At 45.9% G+C, this 24,968-nt stretch overlaps 1 protein-coding gene across 2 annotated transcripts; it reads right to left on the reverse strand.

Annotated features, from left to right (window-relative positions):
* ZBTB2 (zinc finger and BTB domain containing 2) lies at positions 1-24,873 on the reverse strand. 2 transcript variants are annotated; one of them, XM_029596554.1, is made up of 3 exons: positions 24,742-24,873; positions 6,537-6,733; positions 1-2,697 (listed from the first exon to the last, which is right to left on the reverse strand). In XM_029596554.1, exons 2-3 carry the CDS (start codon positions 6,707-6,709, stop codon positions 1,326-1,328), a joined length of 1,545 nt encoding a protein of 514 aa, XP_029452414.1. In that variant the 5' UTR covers positions 6,710-6,733; positions 24,742-24,873; the 3' UTR covers positions 1-1,325. The 2 variants fall into 2 exon arrangements, with proteins under 2 accessions (XP_029452414.1, XP_029452413.1); XM_029596553.1 differs by lacking the exon at positions 24,742-24,873 and adding an exon at positions 9,547-9,606.
* Between the last annotated feature and the right edge of the window lie 95 nt (positions 24,874-24,968).

Consider the following 24,968-nt stretch of genomic DNA (forward strand, 5'->3'; position numbering starts at 1 on the left):
AAGAGCAAGTTAAGAGGTGCTGAAAAAAAAAGCAAAACAACAAAACTAAGCACATTTCTTTTAAACAAATGTACAGGTTCACTGGAATAGTCGCTAATGCTAACTAGCTAACTGCAATGCAAGTTCCTGGTCTAGCAGATCAAGTTAAAATCTTTGGGGAGGGTAAAAAAAAATCTAGTACTCTGAATTTCTTGAAATAACCTTCTATCGTGGGCTAACCATTTCCCCGCCCCCCCCCCCCCCCCCCCCGGTCAGTATTTGGGTGTGGATAAGCAGCACTCTGTGCACTAGAGGGGGGGCTTTATTTCATTGCACCAGTTGCTCCCGTTTCATATCTGTGAGAAAAATGACTAAACCTTCGCCTCTGAACCCCCCCCCCCCCCAAGTAAGCATAACTCTGTCTTGTTACCAGCCGTGTTCTGGTACGACTCCAACTGCACGCAGGCAAGGCTGCCTCTCTCTCTCTGTCTGCTTCCAGGTGCAAAAGTGATCAGCAGTGGAATGGCTTTTTTTTTTTTAGGCAAAGAAAAGGATTATATAATCTGTAACAAACTGTTTTTTTTCCAAAGTACTTTTAATAACCCAGTCATAATTGTGTGTGCATATAAATATGCAGGTGTATAGGGAAAACCGCCATCGCTTTCTTACTATATTAAGTGAGAAATGTTCAACAAACTATTGTCTTTTCAGAAGGGGCCGTGCTGTCAATGCAGCTGCTGGAAGAGACAGTAAGAAAGAGAATCCTACCGCTGACCCACTGAGAGAAAGAGAGACCTGGATCATTTTCTCTGTTAAGATTATTTCTGTGTACATCGGAAGTTTATTTCTAAAAAGCACAATTCATTATTTTTTCATTTCCTCAAAAGTGATGGGGTAAAATAACTAAATATGTATGCATTTGTATCTAGTTCTTTTTCATCTGAAAGAGTATTTTGCTTCTCCTTACCCTATGCACCTCGTTGTAAGCATTTTAACCTAAAAGTATAATTAATTTTGTTAACTTAATAACCTACTAGTCCTATTAACAAAATTATCTGGATTATCTTCACAGTTTCTTTAGATTTAAAATAAATGGCGTTGAGGAAACCTTTCAGAGGAGAGAGAGGAGCCAGGCCTCCCTGCCACGCCACTGAGGAGCTGCATTTTATCTGCCGCCTGGTTCTGAAGGGTGAGGAAACATGAAGGTGGGGAGGGAGGAGGAGGAAGGAGAAGATGCAAGGGAGGGGGGGACGTGGCATGGAAGCAAGGCTGCTTAAGGAAAGATGTGCCAAGAAATAATATTCAAACCCAAACAGAAAAGGAACCCTGGATGGAGGCTGCCACATTTAATCTAACAACACAGTTTCCTGCTCCTTTTTGATGGAGCTTAACATTGTGTGATCGTTTTCCGTGGCTTCCGACTCCCCGCTGCTTAGGAGTATGGACTTCCCTTCCTCTTCCAAGGGAAAGGCATCCGAGTTCTGATTTTGGCACGTGTGCTTCACCACCTCGTTGGGGGTGGAAAACGTCTTGTCGCACACGTTGCACTTGTATCGCTTGTTGGTCTGCAGCATCATGTTATCCATTTGGCTGCCCTCGTCAAAGGCACAGAGCTCCAGGGTCTGCTTGTCCACCACCGTGTAGGTGTCCGAGCTCTTTAGGCACACGTGCCTGGCAGCCTGGTTGGCCCGGCAGAAGCTTTTGTCGCAGGTGCTGCACTTGAAGGGCTTGCCGGTGTGTATGTACATGTGCTCCCGCCAGTGGCTCTTCTGGATGAACTTCCGCCCGCAGATGGAGCATTCGTATTTGCGCCTCTTCACCTCCCTTTCCTGGTCCGTCTGCTCCAGGTTGTCTATGTCCGCAATGTCCGTGGGGGGCGGCGTTTCCGCCTGCTGCTGCCCGTCGATGAGGGGCGAGTCCGAAATCTGCGGCAGCTCGCCGTCGCTCATCATACCGGCCTCGGTAGCCTCCATGCCATCCTTTGCCAGTTCCGCGGCATTGGCGCAAAGCGAGGGGGAAATGCTGGTCTCCCCTTGGCCGGCCGAGGAGAAAGGCACTCCTGTGTGCAGCTGGAGGTGCTCTCGCAAGCTGCTCCTCAGGTTGAACCGTCGCCCGCAGAGGTGGCAGGCATAGTATTTCGGAAAGCTTCCATTTCTTTTCATGATGCTGGGCTTCACATGGGCTATGGTGAGGGCTGCAGGCTGCTCATCTGAGGGGAGCTCCTCCATGCTGTTCTCCTCCACAGAGGGAGCAGTGGGAACGCCAGAGGGCGTCAGCTCTGGCGATGCTGGTGGCTGCAAAGGGTCAGAGAGCGGTATACTCGTCCGGGCTGCTTGTGGCAGAGGCGTTGTTAGCTGAGAGAGCTGTATGGCCTCATTCACTGGCTCCTGGCTCATCCTGGAAGGCTGGGGTCTTGGCTCCCGCCCAAGCTTGTCAGCTGCGGTGTTAGGTTTTGTGGGGTGCCTTATCTGGTGATCAGCAATCTGAATGCCATACAGAGAGGATGCCAACGGGAAAACTTGATCCGGGTGTGAAAAGCCTCCGTGGCTGGCGAGGCTGGCCTCCTGGATAAGCGGATAGGCGTGCAGGAATTTTATCCCTTGCTCTAGCCGAACTGGATCAATGAGCTGCGGTGCCATCTTGCCAGTGTACATCAGATGCAAAAGGTAGCTAAAGATGTCAGGCTGTATGTCAGTTGCTTTCAAACGAACACACTCACTGAAACAGAAGGGAAAAAAAATAAATATACAAGCATAAAAAGTTACTTACAAAGGGTAGAGGTCACTATACAAGGCGATAGCAAAGTAATATAGCCTACACCCCAAGAAACTTCTAGTTTAAATACCTCCTATTAAAACATAGCCTTAAATGAAGCAGAAATACATTTCTGTCTCATGGACAATTCACTTTTGAAGGACTTTTAATGCAAAACGAAAACTGTTTCAGATTCAAATGAGGGAACGTTATAGGAGGATCAAATCCCAAAGAGAATGCATTTCAAAACTAGTTTAGCTTAAATGAGGACTGTGCTGTAAAATAATTACTGAGAAATAAAGGGGATGGAACAGCTCCCCTATGAGGAAAAGCTGAAGAGGTTAGGACTGTTCAGCCTGGAGAAGAGACGGCTGAGGGGGGATATGATAGAGGTCTTTAAAAATCATGAGAGGTCTTGAACGAGTAGATGTGAATCAGTTATTTACACTTTCGAATAATAGAAGGACTAGGGAGCATTCCATGAAGTTAGCAAGTAGCACATTTAAGACTAATTGGCAAAATTCTTTTTCACTCAACGCACAATAAAGCTCTGGAATTTGTTGCCAGAGGATGTGGTTAGTGCAATTAGTGTAGCTGGGTTTAAAAAAGGTTTGGATAAGTTCATGGAGGAGAAGTCCATTAACTGCTATTAATCAAGTTTACTTAGGGAATAGCCATTGCTATTACTGGCATCAGTAACATGGGATCTACTTAGAGTTTGGGTAATTGCCAGGTTCTTGTGGCCTGGTTTGGCCTCTGTTGGAAACAGGATGCTGGGCTTGATGGACCCTTAGTCTGACCCAGTATGGCAATTTCTTATGTTCTTGAATTGCTTTGTGGACTGGGTCAGAGGGAGATCAGATTGAACTGTCCAATCATTTACATATACACAAACACACATAGGCCTGGAACTCTCCGAGCTTGTGTCAAGCTACCAGGATCATAACCTGATCTGTGCCATACCCCTCCTCCCAAAATATCTAATCTGCTCTAACTGATAACAGGCAGGAAAGGGCCTTTCCTGGTACTCAAAACTAACAGGCCGTTTGGACGCGTGTTTTCGATGTGCTAGCTTTACCCCTTATTCAGTAAGGGGTAATAGCGCATCGAAAACGCACAGCCAACCCCCCGAACGTAATAGCGCCCGCAACATGCAAATGCATGTTGATGGCCCTATTAGTTATTCCCGCGCGATTCAGTAAGTAAAATGTGCAGTCAAGCCGCACATTTTGCTTTCAGAAATTAGCGCCTACCCAAAGGTAGGCGCTAATTTCTCCGGGCACCGGGAAAGTGATCTCCGACTTAATATCATGGCGATATTAAGTCGGAGATCCCAAAAGTAAAAAATAATTTAAAATTAAAAAAAAAATTTAAAATCAGCCTGCGGCTCGAAAACCAGACGCTCAATTTTGCCGGCGTGCGGTTTCCGAACCCGAGACTGTCAGCGGGCTCGAGAACCGACGCCGGCAAAATTGAGCGTCGGCTGTCAAACCCGCTGACAGCCGCCGCTCCTGTGAAAAAAAGAGGCGCTAGGGACGCGCTAGTGTCCCTAGCGCCTCTTTTTACCTTGGGTCCTCATTTAATACTGAATCGCGCGCACAGGAGAGCGAGCTCTCCCGCGACTTTTACTGTTATCGGCCTGTATGGCAGGAGGAAAAGCCACCAGAGCTTTACAAACAGGAAAGGCCTGAACCTGAAATGGTTACGAAACCACTATAAACTGTAAAAACAGAGCCAAAGCATAAGAAAACAGACTCATGTCAAAGGAGCTGGATCAGGCGACCTACGGGGAGAACTGCCTCGGTCCAATAAATCCCTCGCATGCAGAAGACACGTGCCAGCACCTGAGGTTTAAATCGGACCCACAGTTCTGGCAATGATATTCCAGAGCACACAGTCAATCCAGCTACGGGTTTCATCCCTCCCCACCCCCACACTTATAAATGTAAAACAAACATTGATCACGTCGCCTGCAAGTAACTGGAACAGGGCCGGAGCATTTGTTACATACAATTGCATTATTGTTTTTGGCCCTGTGGATTACTCCTGCTTCTCTGGGCTTTCAGCATTAACTGGAATTGGCCTCTGCTGGTGTCAAGAGCACCATGAGCTTCATTTCCAACTATTCAGGATCCCCCACCCCCCAACCCTTAACATTCTCCACCTCCTGTCTAGCCCAGTTCCAAACTGTGAGTTGTCACCGCTGTGTGGTAGCTGGGACTGCCCTCCCCATCCCCATGGGGCTGTGAACCCTGCCCCCAAACAGCCTGAAGAACAGAAGCTGGGCTCAGCATTCATGCCCTGCTCACTGCCACTGAAACTGCATTTCTGCTCCACACAGGTAGCAGCACAAAACTGGATGCATGGATGCAGCATCCTGGGCAGGCGAAGCCCACACTCAGTAACTGATATGCACAGACTTTACCCTGAATTTTCAAAGTAAACTTATGGCCTAAGTTCATTATTCACGGACACGTATCACAAAGTGACACATGCTCTCCAGAGGGTGTAACTTGTGTGGATGAACTTAAGCACATACTTTTTAAAATCAGGGCGGATAACTTTTAAACAGCTGCACGTGAGAGGCAAATACACGGTTATATGGCTGCATGTAGTTTTACCATAGTATTTTATAATCCATATGTATCACATACACACATATTATAAAATATGTCCCCAAACCAGGAAATGATATAAAAGTCCATCAACGTCAAGCTGTCAAATACAGAAAAAACTTATTAACACGGGCCAGAGTGTGCACACAAACAACAAAAGCAAAACAGCAAAATCCAAATGAGTCTGTTTGGGACACTCATTGATTGCAACAAGGATTGATAGCAGGAAATCATAAAAATGCAGTGAGGTCCATATCAGTGTTAAGACCATCAGGTATTAAAGTGTTGCAGTCGGTAACTCAGGTGTTATGCTGTTTGCAAAAGACAGCGGGAGGAATCTTTGCCGTGCCAATTTCGATGAGGAACATCAACGAACAGAATCTGAGGTCTTCAAACAATTCCAAACAATGCGACGCCAACGTTCGTTGGCCTTTCTTCAAACAGCTGTGATGCTCTATCATACAAGAACAAATGGCACGAATGGTCTTAATGACTTAACACAAGGACATCTGATCACATAAAATAACACCGCTGGTCTGACATGTAGAAGAATGGTGAAGAAGAACTCGATAGCCACTAGGTGTGACATCCACCACGTCTGTGCACACGGAAACTGGGCAATGCTGGAAATAGCCTCTCGTTGAATATCTGAGGGCACAAGCATGTCTCGTAGATTGCAGCCATGTGTCAGAATGTCGCAGCTGTTTGAAAAAGGGCTGACTGACGGCTCCACTGATGTCCTATTGTTTGGAATGCAGACATAGGTTTGAAGACCTCAAATTCCGTATTGCTGATGTTCCTCACTGAAACTGGCGCGACGGGAATTTCTCCCGCCAACGTTTACAAATAGAACAATGTTAGATTTACTGACTGAACGTAAATGATGTTACGTCATGGCTGAATGTAGCTCCAAACACCTTTAAATCTCTTCACATTGTCTATTTGACTGCATTCTTCACTGTGCCAGAAGACCTGCACATGGGCCAGTCAGATGGACGAAGCCTTCCTTTATATACGTTCTTTAATACTACTGCAAAGAAAGCCTAAAATGGTGATGTGGTAAAATAAATAAAGTGAAAGTTACTTTGATATAAAAGCACCACTTTCTAAAATAGTTAATCTCATAGGGCTTCCCCGAAAGTCCGGTGACCCTAAAATGATGTGCTCATTTCACTTTTTCACAATTACCTGGTCTGGTGAACAAACAGCATCTTGAAGTAGTTGGAGAATGATGCAAGGACAGATTTATGGGCTTTGAAGTAGACATCTCCGATAGCAACAGTGCAATCACACAGGAAGCCAAACTCTCTCTGGGCATTCAACTGTTGCAGGAGGATAAGCCCGTGGTTGGCCAAATCCATTTTGGTTTCCCTTTTCCTTCCAACCTACAAAGCACAAACCCTTCATTAAATGGCATTATACAAACTGGTCCATTGCCAATACAAAGCAAGTACTGAGTGTTGCATTCAAAGGAAGAGACCGACATCCTTGTACCTCGACCTGAATCCTATTCTTCCTCTGACTGTTTCCATTTTAGCAACCATAGGTGGATGAAATTACTCAATCGGGACTTGTAAGACAACTGACAGGGGCTTTATTGATCTCACATGAAAATATGTGGGGTGCATTTTATCACTCACGTCAACTCCTGTAGTTATGGCAATTGCTGATAAAAGTGAGTAATCTCCCCCTCCCCTCCCAAAAAAATATGATATATATTTGCCGCTTTTGAACAGAATATGTCCCATCAGAAAGCGGGGTGTTCAGCTGCACTGCAAGGCCCTCTAATATATAGAATTTACCTTCCCTTAAAGCTGCTGTACCACTTGGGATTCTCAGATCATCAACTTCCCTCTTTTCTCTCTCGTCCTGCCTCTATTTCTCTTATTGCTTGGCCCCCTTTCCTTTCAAAAGCCAAAGAGATGTTAATATCTCATATCTGAATGTAAAATACTAGCTTAATAATTCTGATTGTTATAATCAAATTATTTTAAACATATTTTTTTTTCCAGTATTGCTTATTGAAAGCTGAATTGGTTGGGCAAAGGAAACACAGCTAGAAAGAAACGGTAGGAAACGGGGAATTAGGTGCACAGGACCAACCATGGGAAGATCAGAAATCCACTAGTAACTAGCAAAACCCACACACACACACACACACACAAAGTCAGATACACCAAAACTGAACATTAAAATTATTGTATTGGTCTAATTGATTTTTGTTTACTAAATAATATTTTTGGTTTTTTGGCTCAACAGCTTTTCCTCTGATTCTTTGGACTTATAGCTCAAACAGCAGCTGACCCTACTAGTGCTTTGGGTCTTCATGCACAGCTAACCAGCGTTTTCCTCCCCTTCCATCTAACACTTCTGTTGCAGCAACAGCCTACTGGCTAAAAGGCAAGGACCTCAGGTCCCTCCCCTGGAGCCCAGAACAGATGCACTCTTAGCCAGTCAGTAGATGTCACTGTTGCGTGACAGCTGGACTTTCTCGCACAAAAGCCGTGAAGCCCTACGTCAACAGTATCCCTAGACTGGGAAGAGCCACTGCCATGGGCCCCAAAGGTGAACTGCTGTTGTTATGGTGGACTCAGGCCTATACAGAACATCTGGGCCGGGCCAGAAAAGGAGCTACTGTGGCCTAAGATTTGCTACCTGGACACACAGAAGAAAGGCCGAAGGGAGTGGAGAGAGAGGCTGAGGGGTTGGGGGGGAAAGAGGGGGTGTGTGGATAAGTTTAAAAAAAAAAAAAAAAAGCTAAAAAGAAAAAAATGACAAGGGAAAATTATATTTTGAACTGTTTTCTAAACATTTTGGCTAGCACCCAACTGTTCAAAATAATTTTTCCATCCCTATAGATACACAGCCCTTGAGAAGCCCTTGAGAATCCCACAAACTCATGACTTGTGAGCAGTCTTTGAGGCTTTGTGAGTGGAAAAAGTTTGGCCTTGAGAAGCTACAGAGGCTACTAGAGGAAGCCTGGAGACAAAAAAAAGGATGCAAAGAAAAAAAAACGAGCAAATTGAGGCAGTGGGGAGGTGGTCTCAGGTCTGTGAAGATGGGCTGGCACTCTATACTTGTATAGCGTCAACTAATGCCAATAGGCTTTGGGTGAAATTCTTGAGGATTCTGCATATGCAATGCACAAAAACACATACATAAATGTGAACTACACTATCACACAAAACTGATTTTTATATTATTTTTCTACACTACTGACAATGTACCCAATGTTACATAATTCAGTATAAGAAAGAAATTATGCTGCCTGGAGTACAGGTACACTGGCTGGACAATTAACATGATGTAAAATATTCCAGGTTTAACGGTCTGGAGCTAGTTAATCATGTAGGCAAATTTTCAATATTTATTGTCGTGCACCTGGCATAGTAAGAAAATAGCTTCAGTCTCAAAATTACTGGCAAATAAATGGCTGTTAGGCAGCACGAAGTTCTGCGCAGCCTGGAGGGAACCTCAGAGGTGGACAGAGACAGGGTATGGGACTTGGTGCCATTTACAGCATCCACTGCAGATTTCCCGCTAGAGGTTAAAAAGCAAGACATTCGATACCGATGGGTGAATCCCATATCACTGCAGTGCAAAATACCTGACAGGACCGAAATCATCTTGGACAAGTTGTTATTTATGGTCAGTTGCCAAACGATCAAACAGATTGAGACATTTTTCACACTGAATATTATTACTAATTTACACACAAACACACATCTCTCTCTCTCTCTATATATATATATCCTAAGATGATCACTTTTCCAGAAAAATGCAGATGGAATTAAGTTTCCATCCCATTTGTGTTTACTTCACATAAAGTAAAAAAATACATTCTTTGTAGGTGTAAATAAGCATGTGGATACGGGTGAGCTTGTCGATATGGTGTATTTGGATTTTCAGAAGGCATTAATAAAGTACCTCATGAGAGATGACTCAGAAAATTAAAATGTCATGGGAGGAGGAGGCAATGCATAACTGACTAAAGCAGTGGTTCTCAACCTTTCTAATGCCGTGACCCCGCAATACAGTTCCTCATGTTGCGGTGACCCCTCGCCCCGCCCTCGCCCCGTGAGGGTGGGGTGAGGGCGGGGCTTTGGTCATATGGGGCGGGGTTATGGATGGGGTTGGATTTTAGTGCACACTTATCATTTAATTATGACATTTATAATGTGAATGTAACTCAACTCACCATAGGTTCTCACATGCATGGCACACTGACCCATGATCGTCACGGGGCTAGATGTAAAAGTACAGTTTGTATCCACAGGAACCCCCCTGACCCACAATAATGGATGTAAAGCAGAATTATGACATTCCCCATACAACTCACCCTACAAAAAAGATATTCTGATTCTAGTGACATCTCAGTAACAGCAACTCAAACTCCTTCTATTTCCAGGCTCAATAGCCCTACTTATGAAAAGACAGCAGTTTACCACCAATGCATGTCCTCTGAGAAAACACAACAAATAAGACCGATACAAACGCTTACATGCTAGCAAAATATCTCATCTCGGTAACAGACACAGAACCGACCTAACATACTCCCAGGATCTGTAGTAATGCACATAAACTAATCCGCACACAGTTACACCTGTATTATGGAATACACTCAAACAGGAGCAACCCTATCTATGAAAAGGCAACACTACAAATATTAAATCAGGTCCTAAAAACCAATACACCTCTTATTAGGAAAACAGAACTAGCAAGCAGCTATAGATCCCCACACAGAAATAATTGTAAAACTATACTAATAAGCAGAATAAATGTTTCAAAACAGATATGAACATCCAACAATTAAAAACTCATAAAAACTATTAAACATTCTCCAAACACCAATAAAATATTTCAAAAAAGCAGACATCACACAATTAAAATGGCAGTCAAGAAAAATAAACTTAAAAAGCCACCTTTACTTACCCCCTCCAGCAGCTCTCCTACTCCCCTTCCCTGCAGGCCGTGGCACTCACCAGAAGCAGCAGTAGAAGCTAAGCTCTATACTTATGGTCCTCTTCCTTAGTGCCCATGTCTCTCACACAGACACACCATACCAGTCATGCCCCCATGACCAGTTTCTGTCTCTCACACACCAATCATCTCCCAAACAGTCTTTGGCACACACACACCAGTCACCTTCCTGAACAGTTTCTCTCATGCCATACACACACACAGAGGCTTCCCACTCCCGTGTTCTACTTACATATATGGGCTTCTCACTCTCATAATCACTTTCTCACACACACACACACACCAGTCACCTTCCTGAACAGTTTCTCTCATGCCATACACACACACACACACAGGCTTCCCACTCCCGTGTTCTACTTACATATATGGGCTTCTCACTCTCATAATCACTTTCTCACACACACACACACCAGTCACCTTCCTGAACAGTTTCTCTCATGCCATACACACACACACACACAGGCTTCCCACTCCCGTGTTCTACTTACATATATGGGCTTCTCACTCTCATAATCACTTTCTCTGTCTCTCTCTCTCTCACACACACACACACACACACACTCACTCACTCACCAGTCTCTCACTCCCATGCTTGTTCTCTCCACATGCACAGGCTTCTCATTCCCATAATCACTTTCTCTCTGTTACACACACACCAGTCTCTCTCATTTCCATGCTCACTCTCCACGTGCACAGGCTTCTCATTCCCTGAATCACATTCTCTCATATTCACACACACACACCAGTCTTTTTCTCTCACACGCACCATCACCTTACCAAGCAGTCTCTCTCTCTCATGCATGCACACTCATCCAGGTTTCTCACTCCCATGCTTTCTTTCACCCCCACAACACCAGGCTTCTTACGCCCATGCTTTCTCACATACCCAGACTTCTCACTTCCATGCTTTTTCTCTCTCTCACACACACACATCAGTCACCTCCCTGACTAATGTCTCACACTCTCACATACACATCAGTCATCTCCCTGAGCAATCACTTTCATTGTCTCTCACATACACACACACATCAGCTCTCTGACCAGTCAATCACACACAGGCTGGCTGGCTGCTTCTCTCTCTTTCTCTCACTCACTTCCTCTTCTCCCCCGAGCACAAATGGGAGCTGCAGCAGCCTCCGCTGGCCAAGAAAGAAGAATCCCATCGGCCGCGGGAGGCTCATGCTGCTGTCTCCTTTCTCCATTACCGGCTGCTTCTATTGCTCGAGGACCGATGCTGCAGCCGCTGCTGCTACTTTTTCGCGCGGCTCTCTCTCCTTCCCGCGCACCGCGATTCACTTCCTGTTCTGGGTCACGGGAGGGGGGGGCAGGCGCAGGAAGAAGAAAAGGCCCAGCCATGGGTGCACAGCTTCTTCTAGCGCCGCTGCCGTTCCCGCTGGGCTTGAACGTGCTGACAGCCCGGCGGCAACAGCAGCGGGAGAGACCGGGAGCGCGCGACACACCTGCCGGTGCTTGGTGGTGCTGCGGACCAGCAAAAAACTCCCGCGGACCGGTGGTTGGGGACCCCTGCTTTAGGCGACCCCTGTGTTTTGGGCGTTCGACCCCCGCCGGGGTCGCGACCCACAGGTTGAGAACCGCTGGACTAAAGGATAGGAAAGGAAATTGGCTTAACTGTAAACAGGGTTCTCCATAGATAGCAGGATGAGTTAATTAGCCAGTACGCGTGGGTGACGTCATCTAACCATGGCAAAATGGACCCAGCTCTCAGAGATCAGTCATGTCTTTACTGAGCATGTGCAGGAGTTCCTGCGTGTATGCACTGCCTTGGGAGCCCCTCAGTCTCTTTCAGTGCATAAGCTTCAGTGACATAGCTGACTTTCCAGGAGCAGGTGGGTATTAACAATGGCCGATTCATACTGCTGTCTACAGATACTATTTCTATCAACAGACAGCATGAATTAGTTATTACGAGTGGGGAGGCCCAAACAGAGGGCTGCACTGTGGAAATACTTATTTAAAGTTAAAGCAGCCCCACCAGGTGGAGAGTGGGCTACAATTATGCAGAATTGTTTGTTAAAAGTTGCTGTTTCCTCAGGACATGCTGTTGAAACAGTAGTGCGATGTGAAGGCATACATAAAACCAAGCAGCAATTTTGCAAATGAGGCCCTAAGATGAGCCACACAAGCCACCATGGCTCTCACTAGATAAGCCTTGACTGAGCCTGTAATCTGTAAATCAGCCAGTACATAACAGTGTGCTGTACAGTCTGCTAGCCAATTGGACAAAGTCTGTTTGGCAACTACCCTTTCCGATGAAATGACATGAACAGTTGAGAAACTTGACGGTGAGGTTGGGTTCTCTTTAGGTAATAAGCTAGGGCTCTCTTACAGTTAAAAGAGTGAACAGCCCATTCTCCTTTCTATGCACTGGGTCACAATAGCTTGATTAATGTGAAATACAGATACCACTTTCAGAAAACCTTGGGAGAGTTTATATGAAAAAAACAAAACAAAACAGCTGGTATGATGAATATGAAACCAGAACTGTCACTCTTCATTCTGATGTAACGCTTTCCAGGTTCATGCCCAGTGATTGAGCTAGGATTACATTAAGGTCCCAAGGCATGGTAGGTTTACTGACTAGAGGTCCGGAATGCTACAGCCCTTTCATGAACTTGGGTACTGAAGGGTGGAGAGAGAGGGGAGCCCCCTTTCATCTGTTGGTGATTGTGCCACAATGGTGCTGAGATAAACCCTGACTAAAGAGGTGCCTAGGTCTGAGGATGCATAAACAATAGATACTGAAGCATGTCCCTTGGGCCACAGAAGACGGGATTCAGTTGTCTTGTCCCATACCCTCTTTCATTTGAAACTGTAAGATCTTGTGGATAAGGGCTTTCTAGCTGAAATCAGCACATCCTCCACCTCCTTCAGAAAGGAGGAGGAGACTACTGCACATTCAACATCCATGCCATTAGGGCCAGGGTAAAGACCACTTGTAACACTCTGCTGAGATGGTCCACCAACATATTCTGGATTCCTGGAAATGACATTGTGATGTCCTACCAATGTCCAGAATTGAATGGCCTCCTGACAGAAGGTGTAACAGCCCATATTTAACGCCCTCAGAAATGGTGGACCCATGGTGCTGTGGTGTGGTTGGTCCAGCCTAGCGAGCAAACCCATTAGGCCCATACCGATAGCTGGTGTGCAAGCCCTGTGGTGGGTCCAACTGGAGCTTCGCCTATACCAGCCATCTGCACGCAGGTTGAGCCCTTGGGTTCTGATGGCTAGCCAAGATTAGGTGCATCCCTAGGGCGATCCAAAGAACGAAAGTCCAAAGCCAGGCAAAGGTCAGGGCGGGGAGCAGACAATGGATATGAGAAGATAAGCCAGAGGTCAGGGAAGGCAGCAGACAAAGCAAGGTCCGGTCTAGGCAGCAAATGAGAAAGGTCAAGGTCCAAGGCCGAGGTCTGAATCCAGGAAGGCAGTCCTGTGGGGAGCTAAAACAAGACAAGACACAACAGAATGAAGGCAATGACAGGACCAGGCGGGGCAAAAACAAGGACTGGACAAGGCAAGGCAGAAACTCGGGAACAGAGCAGGAAAGCTGGAACACAGAGACACCAGGACAAGACAGGAATACAGAAATGAAGGATCAAGACAACACACATTGTGCGTGTGCTTACCTAGGGCAGGTGCTGGCAGGGACATCATGGCAGCGTGCATTGGCAGCATTTTGCAGTAAAGAGAAGCTTGGGGCCCAATAAGAGAGGCAAATTGCTGGGGCATCCTGCGAGCCACAGAGTATAACACTGTACTTACCTGCTTGTTTAAATAGAACATGGTCATTTGACTGTCCATCTAGATTAAGATTCTCTTTTTTGAAAGGAGGTAAGAGAAAGATCTCAGCATAGCGAATGGCTTGCAGCTTCAGGTGGTTGATTTACAGATGACTCTCCATTGGGAACCACAATCCTTGTATCAGCAGTGTGTGCCCCCACTCTTTGGTAGTCACTAAATGCAGTGGGACTTGTAGCTAGAGAACCACCTTTAGAACTTTTGGATACAGCTACCACTGAAGGGATGTTCTCAACCTGCAGGTCACCGAGATTTGTTGGCAGAAAGGTTAAAACGGCTGATCCCACGGGCCTCAGAGCCCCAATTGAAGGCCTTGTATGTGCAGACAAGTTAGAGGTACCACATGCATAGCAACTGCCATGTGATCAAGAAGGAAAAGGATTGACCTTGCTGATGCTTCCCCTGTTGAAAGAAGGTCCATAATAGGTGCATCAACAATGTGACCCTTTCAACAAGGAGAAATACTTCTGAAGCAAGTCTATCCAGGATCCTATGAATTTGATTCTTTGAGCCAGAACTAGATTTGATTGGCAAAAGTTGACTATGAAGCCCAAGGGCTGGAGGCGCCATATGGACTTTTTGAGGGACTCCAGAACACCTGATGGAAATAGACCTGACACCAACTAATTGTCCAGGTATTGGAATAAACAGATTACCTGCAGATGAAGCTATGCTTCCACTACCACAAGACATTTCGGGAATTCTTTTGAGGCTGCTGAGAGACCAAAAGGGAACACCTTGTATTGGTAGTGTGCAGTATTCACCACAAACTTGAGGAATTTCCGATGGGTAGGATGAATGGGAATGTGTTCATAAGTGTCTTTCAGATCCAGTGCATACAATCAATCACTCGGTTGAATGAAAGGGAGAATCATCTGTGGTGATCTCTCTCTCAAGCTGTTTGTACAGGCTTCACAAGTCTGGTATAGGCCTCAATATCCCTGACTTCTTGGGGATTCGAAAGTACCAGGAATAGAATCCCTGGCTACACTCCTGGGAAGGTGCAAGTTCGACCACCTTCTGAAGGAAGAGTCATTCCACCTCTAGTTGCAGGTAGGCAGATTGATAAAGGTAAGAGTTCAAGACTGAAATTCACTGGGGCTAGAAGAAGGCAAGAAAAACGTAAGTAGCAGCCATATGCTACAATTTTTAGAACTGAACCCTTCCCCCCCCAGTGAAAGAGGCAGATCTCAGAGTTATCAAAAACTAGTGTTCAGCTTAGGCTGTGTCTTTTGCTGAGATGTGGGCGGCAATGCTACCTCTAATTTTTGAAGGGCGATATGTGCAAAAATGTTCTTTTGTGCAACTTGTCATAAAGCTGAGTTCAAATTTGTATGCCATGAGACAGCATAATGCAAATAATATCAGGATTTCTTGTGCGCACTATGTTTTGTTGTGTGTGCGGAGGTCACGAACTGTGTGCATGTGTACAGTTTAAAGGGAACAGAAATGGGTGGACATCTTTCCCTCTGACTACCTTGAGCAGGTAGCTTCTGCTGCTCAAGAGTAAGTGGAACGTGGTATCTCTGAAAAGAGATGGACTCCTTTGGAAGAATGGGCTCTTGTACGAGAAGCATTGGCATAGAGCAGGAGCTGATTGTTTCCCCACCGCAGGCGGTAATGATTATAGTGTGGACTGATGCTCCTTAATCACAGCCACTGTCTCTAACTTTGTCATTGAACAAGTTGCCCTTACGTGGTACATTTGCGAGACGATCATGCGCATCCTCTCCAAGGTCACTCACCAGTAACCACGCAAGTCATCTGGTTCCTATAGAAGCAGACAAATTCTTGGCTATAGTATCAAAAGCTTCATATGTGGATCTGATAAAGCACATTCCTCCATGTCTTCTACTGCTTGATGGAAATCTGCCTATTCTGGGTAATTCTATCAAGGATTTTAGTTTCTGGACACATTCATGCAATATCCAGAAGTGTGTAGAGCTGGTGAACCACTATCTGGGCACTCAACATGGAACCAAACGCACGCAATGACTTTGGATCCTTCCTTGGAAGTGTGTTAGTAATCATGGAATGATGTGGTAATTGGACCACCTAAATCCCAGGGCGGACTGCACTCTATAATTCAAGTGCAGCTTCCTGACTACTGGAAGGCAAGAAGTAGGCATCAGTACCTACAGTACCTGAATGTAATCCACTTTGAAGCACTGCAAAAAGCAGAATATAAATCTAAATAATAAATAAATAAACTACCATCTGAAAATCCCGCAGAAGCTTGTGAACTGTAATAGCCACAAAATTAGCTGGAGGTTGGAGGAACTGAAGAAGCCCAAAGATGTCTGTTCTTGGGTCCTAAAAATATGGAGTAGCAGAGATTCTCAGGGGGAGAGGTATACTGCGGCAAGTCTGGAGGAGGATCAGATGAAATCCCTGTGGAATCCAACTTGTCGTCTGATCACTGGGGGATGCTGAGTCATGATCCTGATGATGATTAAAAGCAGAAATGAAGCACAGACCTTCACTGGTCCGGATGGGAAACTTCCAAGTGGAACCCAGAGTGGATGAAGCCCACTTCTTCACCATGGAAATTGCGAAGGAAGTCCCCTAGGGTAGAGAATCCATCACCTCATGTTAAGGATTTACTCCCAGCGCTGGAAACTCTTGCGGTGAGGTCTGTACCGGTGAAGGAATAGCAACAGCATCAATATATAGTAAAATTTCCTTTAACTTAGACAAGAGTAGTTCTAATCTCTCTCTTCTGTCTTCAGGGCTCAAGGAAGGACAGAACTCTGATAACTGGACTTCCACTGGAAATGGAAGTCAGACATCCTCTTCAGGGTCCCAGATAGGCTCATCCTCACTCAGAGATGCTGGTAAAGCAGAAGAGGTACTTGGTGCCATGGCAGCATCCTTCACCATGCAGGCTGTTGGCTCCATTCCATGCTGGCTGCTTCAGTAACTCCTGTCGACTAGCATCCCATTCCAAAGATGATGGCAACTCCTTTTACTCCATGGTAGAACTGTGGGGATGTTTGGATGTCTGCACTGAAGCACTTTGTTCTGACATCACAGATGGTGCCTCCGACTTAAATGCCGAGTGTACTGAAGGCTCCCTTGAGCTCTGTGCCAATAGAGATGGTGCTATGGTCAGCCCCAGGTCCAGGAAAAATGGATGACTCAGTTCCATGGAGATCTTCTGTGCCATAATCATGATGACACTGGTGCCAATGAGACTGGGTTCTGCTTTGGTGTAGAGTTGGACCTTGCTCAGACAGCTCTGCCTTCTTCTTTGGCTCGGAGGGGGGATGTTCTGAAGGGGGTCTCCATGTTCATTTGGCACTTTTCTCAGCAACTCTTCCAGCACCAAATCCTTCTACGCCATACTCAACCTCTGATCTGAAGTGTAGTTGGAGGTCAGTGCCATGGGAGACAGAGGGAGTCTTCCTGTGCTTGTGGGACTGAAATGGAGACGCTTCCTTCCTTGCCTTTTACACTGGGAGTCTGATGATGCTTTTCTCCTCGACAAGAAACAGTTCCACACCGAGGCCTCGTATTGGGGCATGGAGCCTTTCTCAGGGCCTCCATTTTCTAAGCGCAGTACTGCTGCTTCCTGGGTAACATGTTACCACAACTATAGAACTCTGATGAGTTGTGGTCAGGGCTCAAACAGCAGTAGCAGACAAGAGAATTTGAGATGGACATCTGGCACCCACAGATGAAGGCTTTGAACTCACTCACTGTGGGCTTTTTGGCCTTGGGCTTCTCCATGCTTTTCTTTAGAACTTAAAAGTTCTTTTTGTAGGGCTTTCAAGGCAACAGCAGAAAAAAAATATTCAAGCACTAGGCCCAAAAAATAACAACAGTTATAGAGAGAAACTGGAACACATCCATGTGGTAGTTCAGATGAAGAAAGACTGACAGAGCGAATATATGCTGGAACTCCCATACATGCTCAGTAAACGGCATGTTGTATGAAATCTCCCACATGTATTGGCTAATTCATGTCAACATTCTGCCACATCCTGGACTAGAGATTCTGGAGTAACCCATGCACAAGAACCATTGCCAAGTCTGGAGGTTGCAGAAGGCTGAAAACCTGTTATCAAATCTACCTCTTTCCTGATTTTTATGCCCATTTTCCAATTTATCCAGAAATCTGAAGTATCAAAGATCCTCAGGAGGAGAGGAGTGTTGAAATAAGTCAGGTAAGGGGTCCAACAGAATTTTCATTGAACCTTCCTCTGATCCCAAAAACGGGGGAACACTGATACATGACCCAGATGATGAAGACAGTGATTGAGGCAGAAATATCTGTCATCTTGGAGGGGACTGCCCAGGAGGGAATCTGCCTAGTTAAACCTCCTTCTTCATCCTCCAATTCAGGGTGGAGTTCCCCAATCACATGAGAAGGCTTGTCCGATTGTTGAGGTCTATCTCCTGTCGTCTTCTGTTAGGCTAAGTATTGGTGAGGAACAAGGTGGAGCCCCTGCCTGCAGGAATATCTTTCCATTTTAGACAGGCAAGATTCCAAGGCTCCTCTTCTGTCTTGAAGAGTCAAAGAAATTCTTTACCAACTCAATGAGCTGCTCTACTAGCTGCTGTGCTCTCTGGGCCAAATTGAAGAGACAACCTCTTCAGAAACCATCTAGGCTCCTCTTCACTTTGCTGGAAAAGAGCTAATGTACTTGGTTCTAAGGAAAGATTAGCCTTTGAGGTGCTCCATCCTGATTGAACAGGGCTCTGAGCCGAGACCTCTGTCACAACCTTCCGCATCGAAATGCTTTGATATGGCACTTTACTCCTCAGTGTCAATTGTTATAGTGTTAGATAGGGTTGGCGCCAATGCCCTAGAATGGGTGCTCTTCACCAGTGCCACCACTGGTGTCCTTTAGTGGCTAGGGTCCAGGTAGAATATGGTTTAACGTTTTTTATTGAGAAAAAGAAACAAATATACAACACTTGGCATGCCTGTGACTGAGGCATACCAAGCTAAACAAAGACGTAGCAAATTTTTCAAATACCACAGCTTACAGAACAAAACCTCTACCCCCCCCCCCCATAGGCCCCTACCGCACCTTTATCAATTTAACCCAAAGTATTAAACTCTCACCCATTTAATATAAGACTACGTGATCTATGCGAGAGAGATTGGATATAAGGTTCCCAAGTTAACATAAAATACTTCTGACGCTTAAAAGACCGTCGGGATAAAAAGTGATCCATCTGCATCATTTTATAGAAGATTCCTCCAGTGCCAGAAAGAGGGAGCCTCGGGATTTCTTCAATGTGTTGAAATCAATTTTTTTCCCACCGCACTGGCTTTCCAAACTAATATACGGTTGCCTGTGCCCCATACTGACAAAGCTGGGAAACTATCAAAAAGCAATGTTAATGGAGGGAGCTCCAAATAGGACACAATCTTCCCCCAAAACTGTTGATTGAGTGGACATTCCCAAAAAAACATGAGACAGATGGTTAACACTTTGATTACATTTTGCACAAACCTCCGTATGAAACAATTTAGCTTTGAATGCCAAATGTTGGGACACATAAGCTTGTCTGGTAAGTTTATACTGCATTTCCCAATAATACATTTCAACAGACATGTAACATACTGTAAGATCTTTGGTTGGACCTGGAACATCGTGCTGCTGAAATAGACATAGAATCCGGGTCCAGGTAGAATATATGGTTCAGTGCCATGGGGACTTTCTGCAGTATGAAAGAAGATGGCACTTGTGCCGATATGGCCACAAATGCTTGGGCACTGATGATGGCCCTACAGCCACAGAACAACACAGTTTCATTATCTTTGACTCCGACAGACTCCATCTTAGAATGGGCCCTGCTTAGGCACAAGGCAACTCTACACTCGACTTGGACTGTGGACATCCCATTCCGGGACAAAAAAATGGCTCCAGTGTCCAGACTCATGCCAGCACATATGCTTAAGCTCCTTCAGAGATCCCATGCTGGTCACAGGGTTATCCTGCAACTGGCAGCACTCACCCCAGGACGCTGATAGCCTCCAAAGAGGCAGAAATGCCGCCATGATGCCAGCAGTAACACTGCTCCCTGGGCTCCCCTAGGCGCGTGCGCACAAGGCACAACGCCTTAGGAAGACCCCATGGCGGGGAAACCCAGCTGTTGGTGTGCAGCAATGACATCATATGGCTGGGTATAAAAGGCTTGAGAGGATTGCCTCAGCAACAGAGCAGTTCGTGTTGCTCCTACTTTGGTTTCTGATCCTGCCTTGGTTCCTGCCTGCTCAGCCTCTCTTCTCAAGCTCAGTTTGTTCTGCCCTTGGTTTTCCTTCATCCCAGTTCTTCTCCAGTCTATTTAGTACTGACTTCTGCTTTGGATCTGAATTACCCTCTTGCCTGCCGCCAGCTAGGAACTCTGTCTACGTCCTGCTTGCCACCCGCTTCAACCTCTGGCTTAAGAACATAAGAAAATGCCATACTGGGTCAGACCAAGGGTCCATCAAGCCCTGCATCCTGTTTCCAACAGCGGCCAATCCAGGCCATAAGAACCTGGCAAGTACCCAAAAACTAAGTCTATTCCATGTTACCATTGCTAATGGCAGTGGCTATTCTCTAAGTGAACTTAATAGCGGGTAATGGACTTCTCCTCCAAGAACTTATCCAATCCTTGGTAACTGTTGAACTGCAGCTTGCACTGATCTTGGCCTCAACGCGTGGGGAATGGGGTTGGTATAGGAGAAGCTCTAGTCCCAACCCAGGGTGCATTCGCCAGCTGCTGGAGCAGGCCTAGTGGATTTGCCTGTTAGGCTGTGTCAACTATGCCACAACACAAAGGTCCATTATCTTTATACATATCTTCCAAGCCAGAGACTGCTGAGCTCTGAGGAACATCCAACCATAGTTGTAGCAATTAACCATATCATGGTCGGGGCTGGGGCACTTGTAGCAAACCTCAAAGGAATCTATGATGGACATATAGCGCCCTCAAATGCAGGCCTTGAAGCTGCTGATAGCGATCTTCTGCTTTGGCCTTTCTCTGTACATGTTTGTTAAATTTTGTTTTTTTGGGAAGCACTTACAAGTGCTGTTGATGGGCTGCCGAGGCAGCAGAGTTCAAGAAGCTTTGAACTGCATCGGAAAATGTACGATACAAAAATTTAGAGAGAGAGTCACACATCCATGTGGAAGCTTGGAGAAAATCAGCCTGAGTGGCTCACAAGGAAGCTTGCTCATATAAGATTTTTTTCTAAACTTTGAGAGATGGGTTCATTTGGAGCTGTCGGATAATGTCACCCACTTGTCATGGCTTATTCAGCCCTGCTTGTCCACAGAGAAAATAGAGTGTCCCAGGGATCTCTACTGAGACCACTATTATTTAACTTATTCATTAATGATCTTGAGAAGAGAGCAATGAGTGAGATGATCAAATCTGCAGATAACTGCTTTGAATAATGTGTCAACACATAAGCAAACTGCGAGGAACTACAGAAGAACCTCGTGAGCCTGGAAAACCGAGCATCTAAAAGGCAAATGTAATCTAATCTGGACATGTGCAAAGCGATGTACATATGGAAAATATTCCTAAATATATCTATACAATGCTTGGGTTCCAGATTAGAATTTACCACTCAGGAAAAGGACTTGGGAGTCACTGTGGACAATACAGTGAAATCCTCGGTTCAGTGTGCAGCAGGTCAAAAAAAGCAAATAAGACTATTAGGAATTATTTGTAAAAGGAATTGAGAATAAAACTGTGAATATAAAAATGCATCTGTATGGATCCAAGATGCAACCATATTGTTGCAATTCTATCTCAAAAAGGATATACAAGAACTAGAAAATGATCCGAGAAGGGCAAAAAATAAAGTGATGAAACAGCCATGAAGAAAGGCTACACAGGTTAGGGCTCTTCAGCTTAGAGAAGAGACAACAGAGGGGATATAATAGAGATTTATAAAATCATGAGTGGTCTGAAATAAGTTTTAGAGGAAAAGTTATTTATTCTTCAAATAGTACTAAGAGTAGGGGGATACTTCATGAACTAGCAAATTTAAAACACACTTGAGAAAAAAAATTTTTCTGGCATTGCACAGTTAAGCTGTGGGATTTGTTGCTGAAAGATGTGCTAAAGATTAATAGTATAAAGAATGGTTTAAAATAGGTTTGGTCAAGTTTTGGCAAAACAGATAAATTAATAATTATTTGACTTGGGGGAATTGCCATTTCTCCTGAGTAAACAAGAAGAAATGAAGTCCTTTAAGATCTGCCATAATGGCACTTGTTTATGTTCTTATGTGGTCATAATTAAAAAAAAAATGCATAGATGAAAAATATATATATATATATTAGAACAACAAGAATGAGCAACAAACCCATACCATTAAAATGTTCCAGGTATCCTTTTACCCCCCATTTCTGCAAGTTTCACTGCTGTTCAGAAAGATGAACATACTGCCAGCTCAGACTCAAAATTAATTTCTGAAACATGCTAAATAAAAGCAAAAGATGAAGTAGCAGAGCAAAGAAACAAAGAGATATTTTTAAAGGCTCGGGCTACTACTGCTGCTTTAAAGCAGCACTCGGACCATGCAAGTTACTTATGCTTTCAACACACTTTCAGCACCCAAAGTGGTAAGGTGTGGAATAATTACATTATTATTATTACTAGCTAGCACAGCGCCCATTCATCTTTTAGGCCACCAATTCAAATCTGGCTCCAGCTGTTAGAGGCAGGCTGGTAGGCCTTAAGATAACATGAGAAAGGAACAATGGTTCCCTACTGAGGTGAAAACAAGGAATCAACTAGGGTCTTGAGCACTCCATCAGGAGTAAGACTAGCTGGATCTTATCTGACATCTTAGGAGGTAATTTTAAAAGGAGATATACATGTAAATGTAACATACTATCCTAGCAATTTAAAAAAGCCATTTAGGTGCATAAAATGCACTCAAACGTGAATATGCCATGGACAAATCAATGGCAATTTACAAATGCCCACTTACACGGGTAAATTGCATTTACTCATGTAAAACCCAATAAATGTTTTTTTTTTAAATCTGGCCTATGTTTCTATGGTAGGGAAACATGCACTGCTAGTATTAGGCTGCCTGCAGTATGCTTCTGTGTATAAATGGAAGACTTTGGCTTCCAATCTGTCCATCCATTAGGTTCCATAAACACTGAAACCTTTAAAATTTACTTTGTAAAAATGAAACAGAGACATTACCAAAATAAACTATTTTTTAATTCTAATGATCTTAGGATCACAATATAAAATCTTGAACATGCAATAACTGTGGAACCACCAGAACAAAATGTTTTCTAGTCTGTACACACTTGGGCATGTCAACTGAAGTTAATGCATACTTGTTAGTGACATGTAATCTTCAAAATAAAAAGTAATGTTTGTTAAGACATTCATGTATTGGCCAATAAAAAAAAAAAAATCATTAGGACTTAGAATATCTGCCAGGTGCCGGCATCATTAGACATACATCGCATCACCCTAAACTTTGAACTCAGTTGCACTTGGCGGGAACATCAAAATTTTGTTTCCCCGAGCCTCAGCACCAAAGCTGCATCAGCTGCCGCGACAGGGGCGACGGGGGCTCAGCAGCCACAAATACAGAGGCAGAGAGAAAACCGGCCACACCTTCGCCAAACCAACAGCAAACCTCGCCTCTAAACACTGGTCTGAATTGATGGTTTGCTGCTGCTGCTATTAGCAATAATACAAACGAGTCCAACCCCCAAGGCTGGGCAGACGAATGGGAGGTGCGGAAGCGATCGCAGCAGGGTTCGGCGACAGTCTCTCTCATTGGCTGACGGCCGCGCGGGAGCGACCGCACTCGTAAGGGCTGAGCGCGCGCGCACGCGCCAATTGTAACAAGAGACGAGCAGCTGCGGCAGGTTGTCACGCGCGTACAAGTCGTTCCCTCCCCCACCCCCCCTCCCTAGGCTACCACAGTGTAAGAGCGCGCGTGCTGCCTTTACCATTACAGGGAGCCCGGGAGGCGGCGGCGAGTCGCGCAGGGAGAACCGGGGCCGGGGCCTCCCCCCCCCCTATTCCGGGAAGCGAGGGCCGCGTGGGGGGTGTGGCGGGGACGCTTGCCAAGCCGGGCCAGGCCTGCTCCTCTCCGACCGGATACCCCGCCCGTTGGAGCAGGCTGCGGGGGAGGGGAGGCGCCGCAAAAACGAACAAAGATGGCTTCTCTCCCCCTCCTCCTCCTGTCGCGGTAACAGGCCATGGCGCGGGCCTCTTGTCGCCGGAGGTGGTGCTGCTGCGGGCGGGTCCTCCTCCTCCCTCACTCCCAGGGTTTTCCCCCGACGTCTAACCAGAAAGCTGCACCAAGGCCGACCGGGGGGGGGGGAAGCGGGGAGCGCCGGGGCCTGGAACATCCCGACCGAAGAAAACAAGCCCCGCCAGCCCCCTCCCCTCCCCGCCGCCATTGTTCGGGCCCGGGAGGACTCGCGGCGCTCGCGTCCCGCAATTGAGAACGGGCGGCGAGTTTGTGATCTTTCACCTCTTGAGGCCTTACTCCCTCAACCAGGGACGGTCCTCCCGCCCTCACGAGTACTGCAGCGGGATGCACGGGCACGTGGAGCCGTGGCCCTGCCCCCCCCATCTCGGCTCTCGTTGCCGCACTCACCGTCCCGCGGCGGCGGTGGTGGTAGCGGCCGTGGCGTGTCTTCCCCAGCCCTTCTACCGGTGCTGCGCTATTCCCGATCAGCTCCTCTTCCCGCTCGCTGCTGCTGCTGTGGTGGCGGCGGCGGCGGTCGGTGCTGGTTCCTGTCCGGTTACGTTAAGGTCACATGACCGGCAGCGGGGGCCTCTTGTGCAGAGAGAGACTGCGAGGCTCCCCCGCCGGGGCTCAGT

The sequence above is a fragment of the Rhinatrema bivittatum genome, chromosome 3 (assembly GCF_901001135.1).
Source record: "Rhinatrema bivittatum chromosome 3, aRhiBiv1.1, whole genome shotgun sequence".
Taxonomy (NCBI): domain Eukaryota; kingdom Metazoa; phylum Chordata; class Amphibia; order Gymnophiona; family Rhinatrematidae; genus Rhinatrema; species Rhinatrema bivittatum.

Excerpts from the sequence above, each read along its gene's own strand:
- ZBTB2 (XM_029596553.1), bottom strand. Across the intron at positions 2,698-6,536 it reads CTGTTTGTTCACCAGACCAG|TGAGTGTGTTCGTTTGAAAG; the intron begins GTAATTGTGAAA and ends CTTCTGTTTCAG.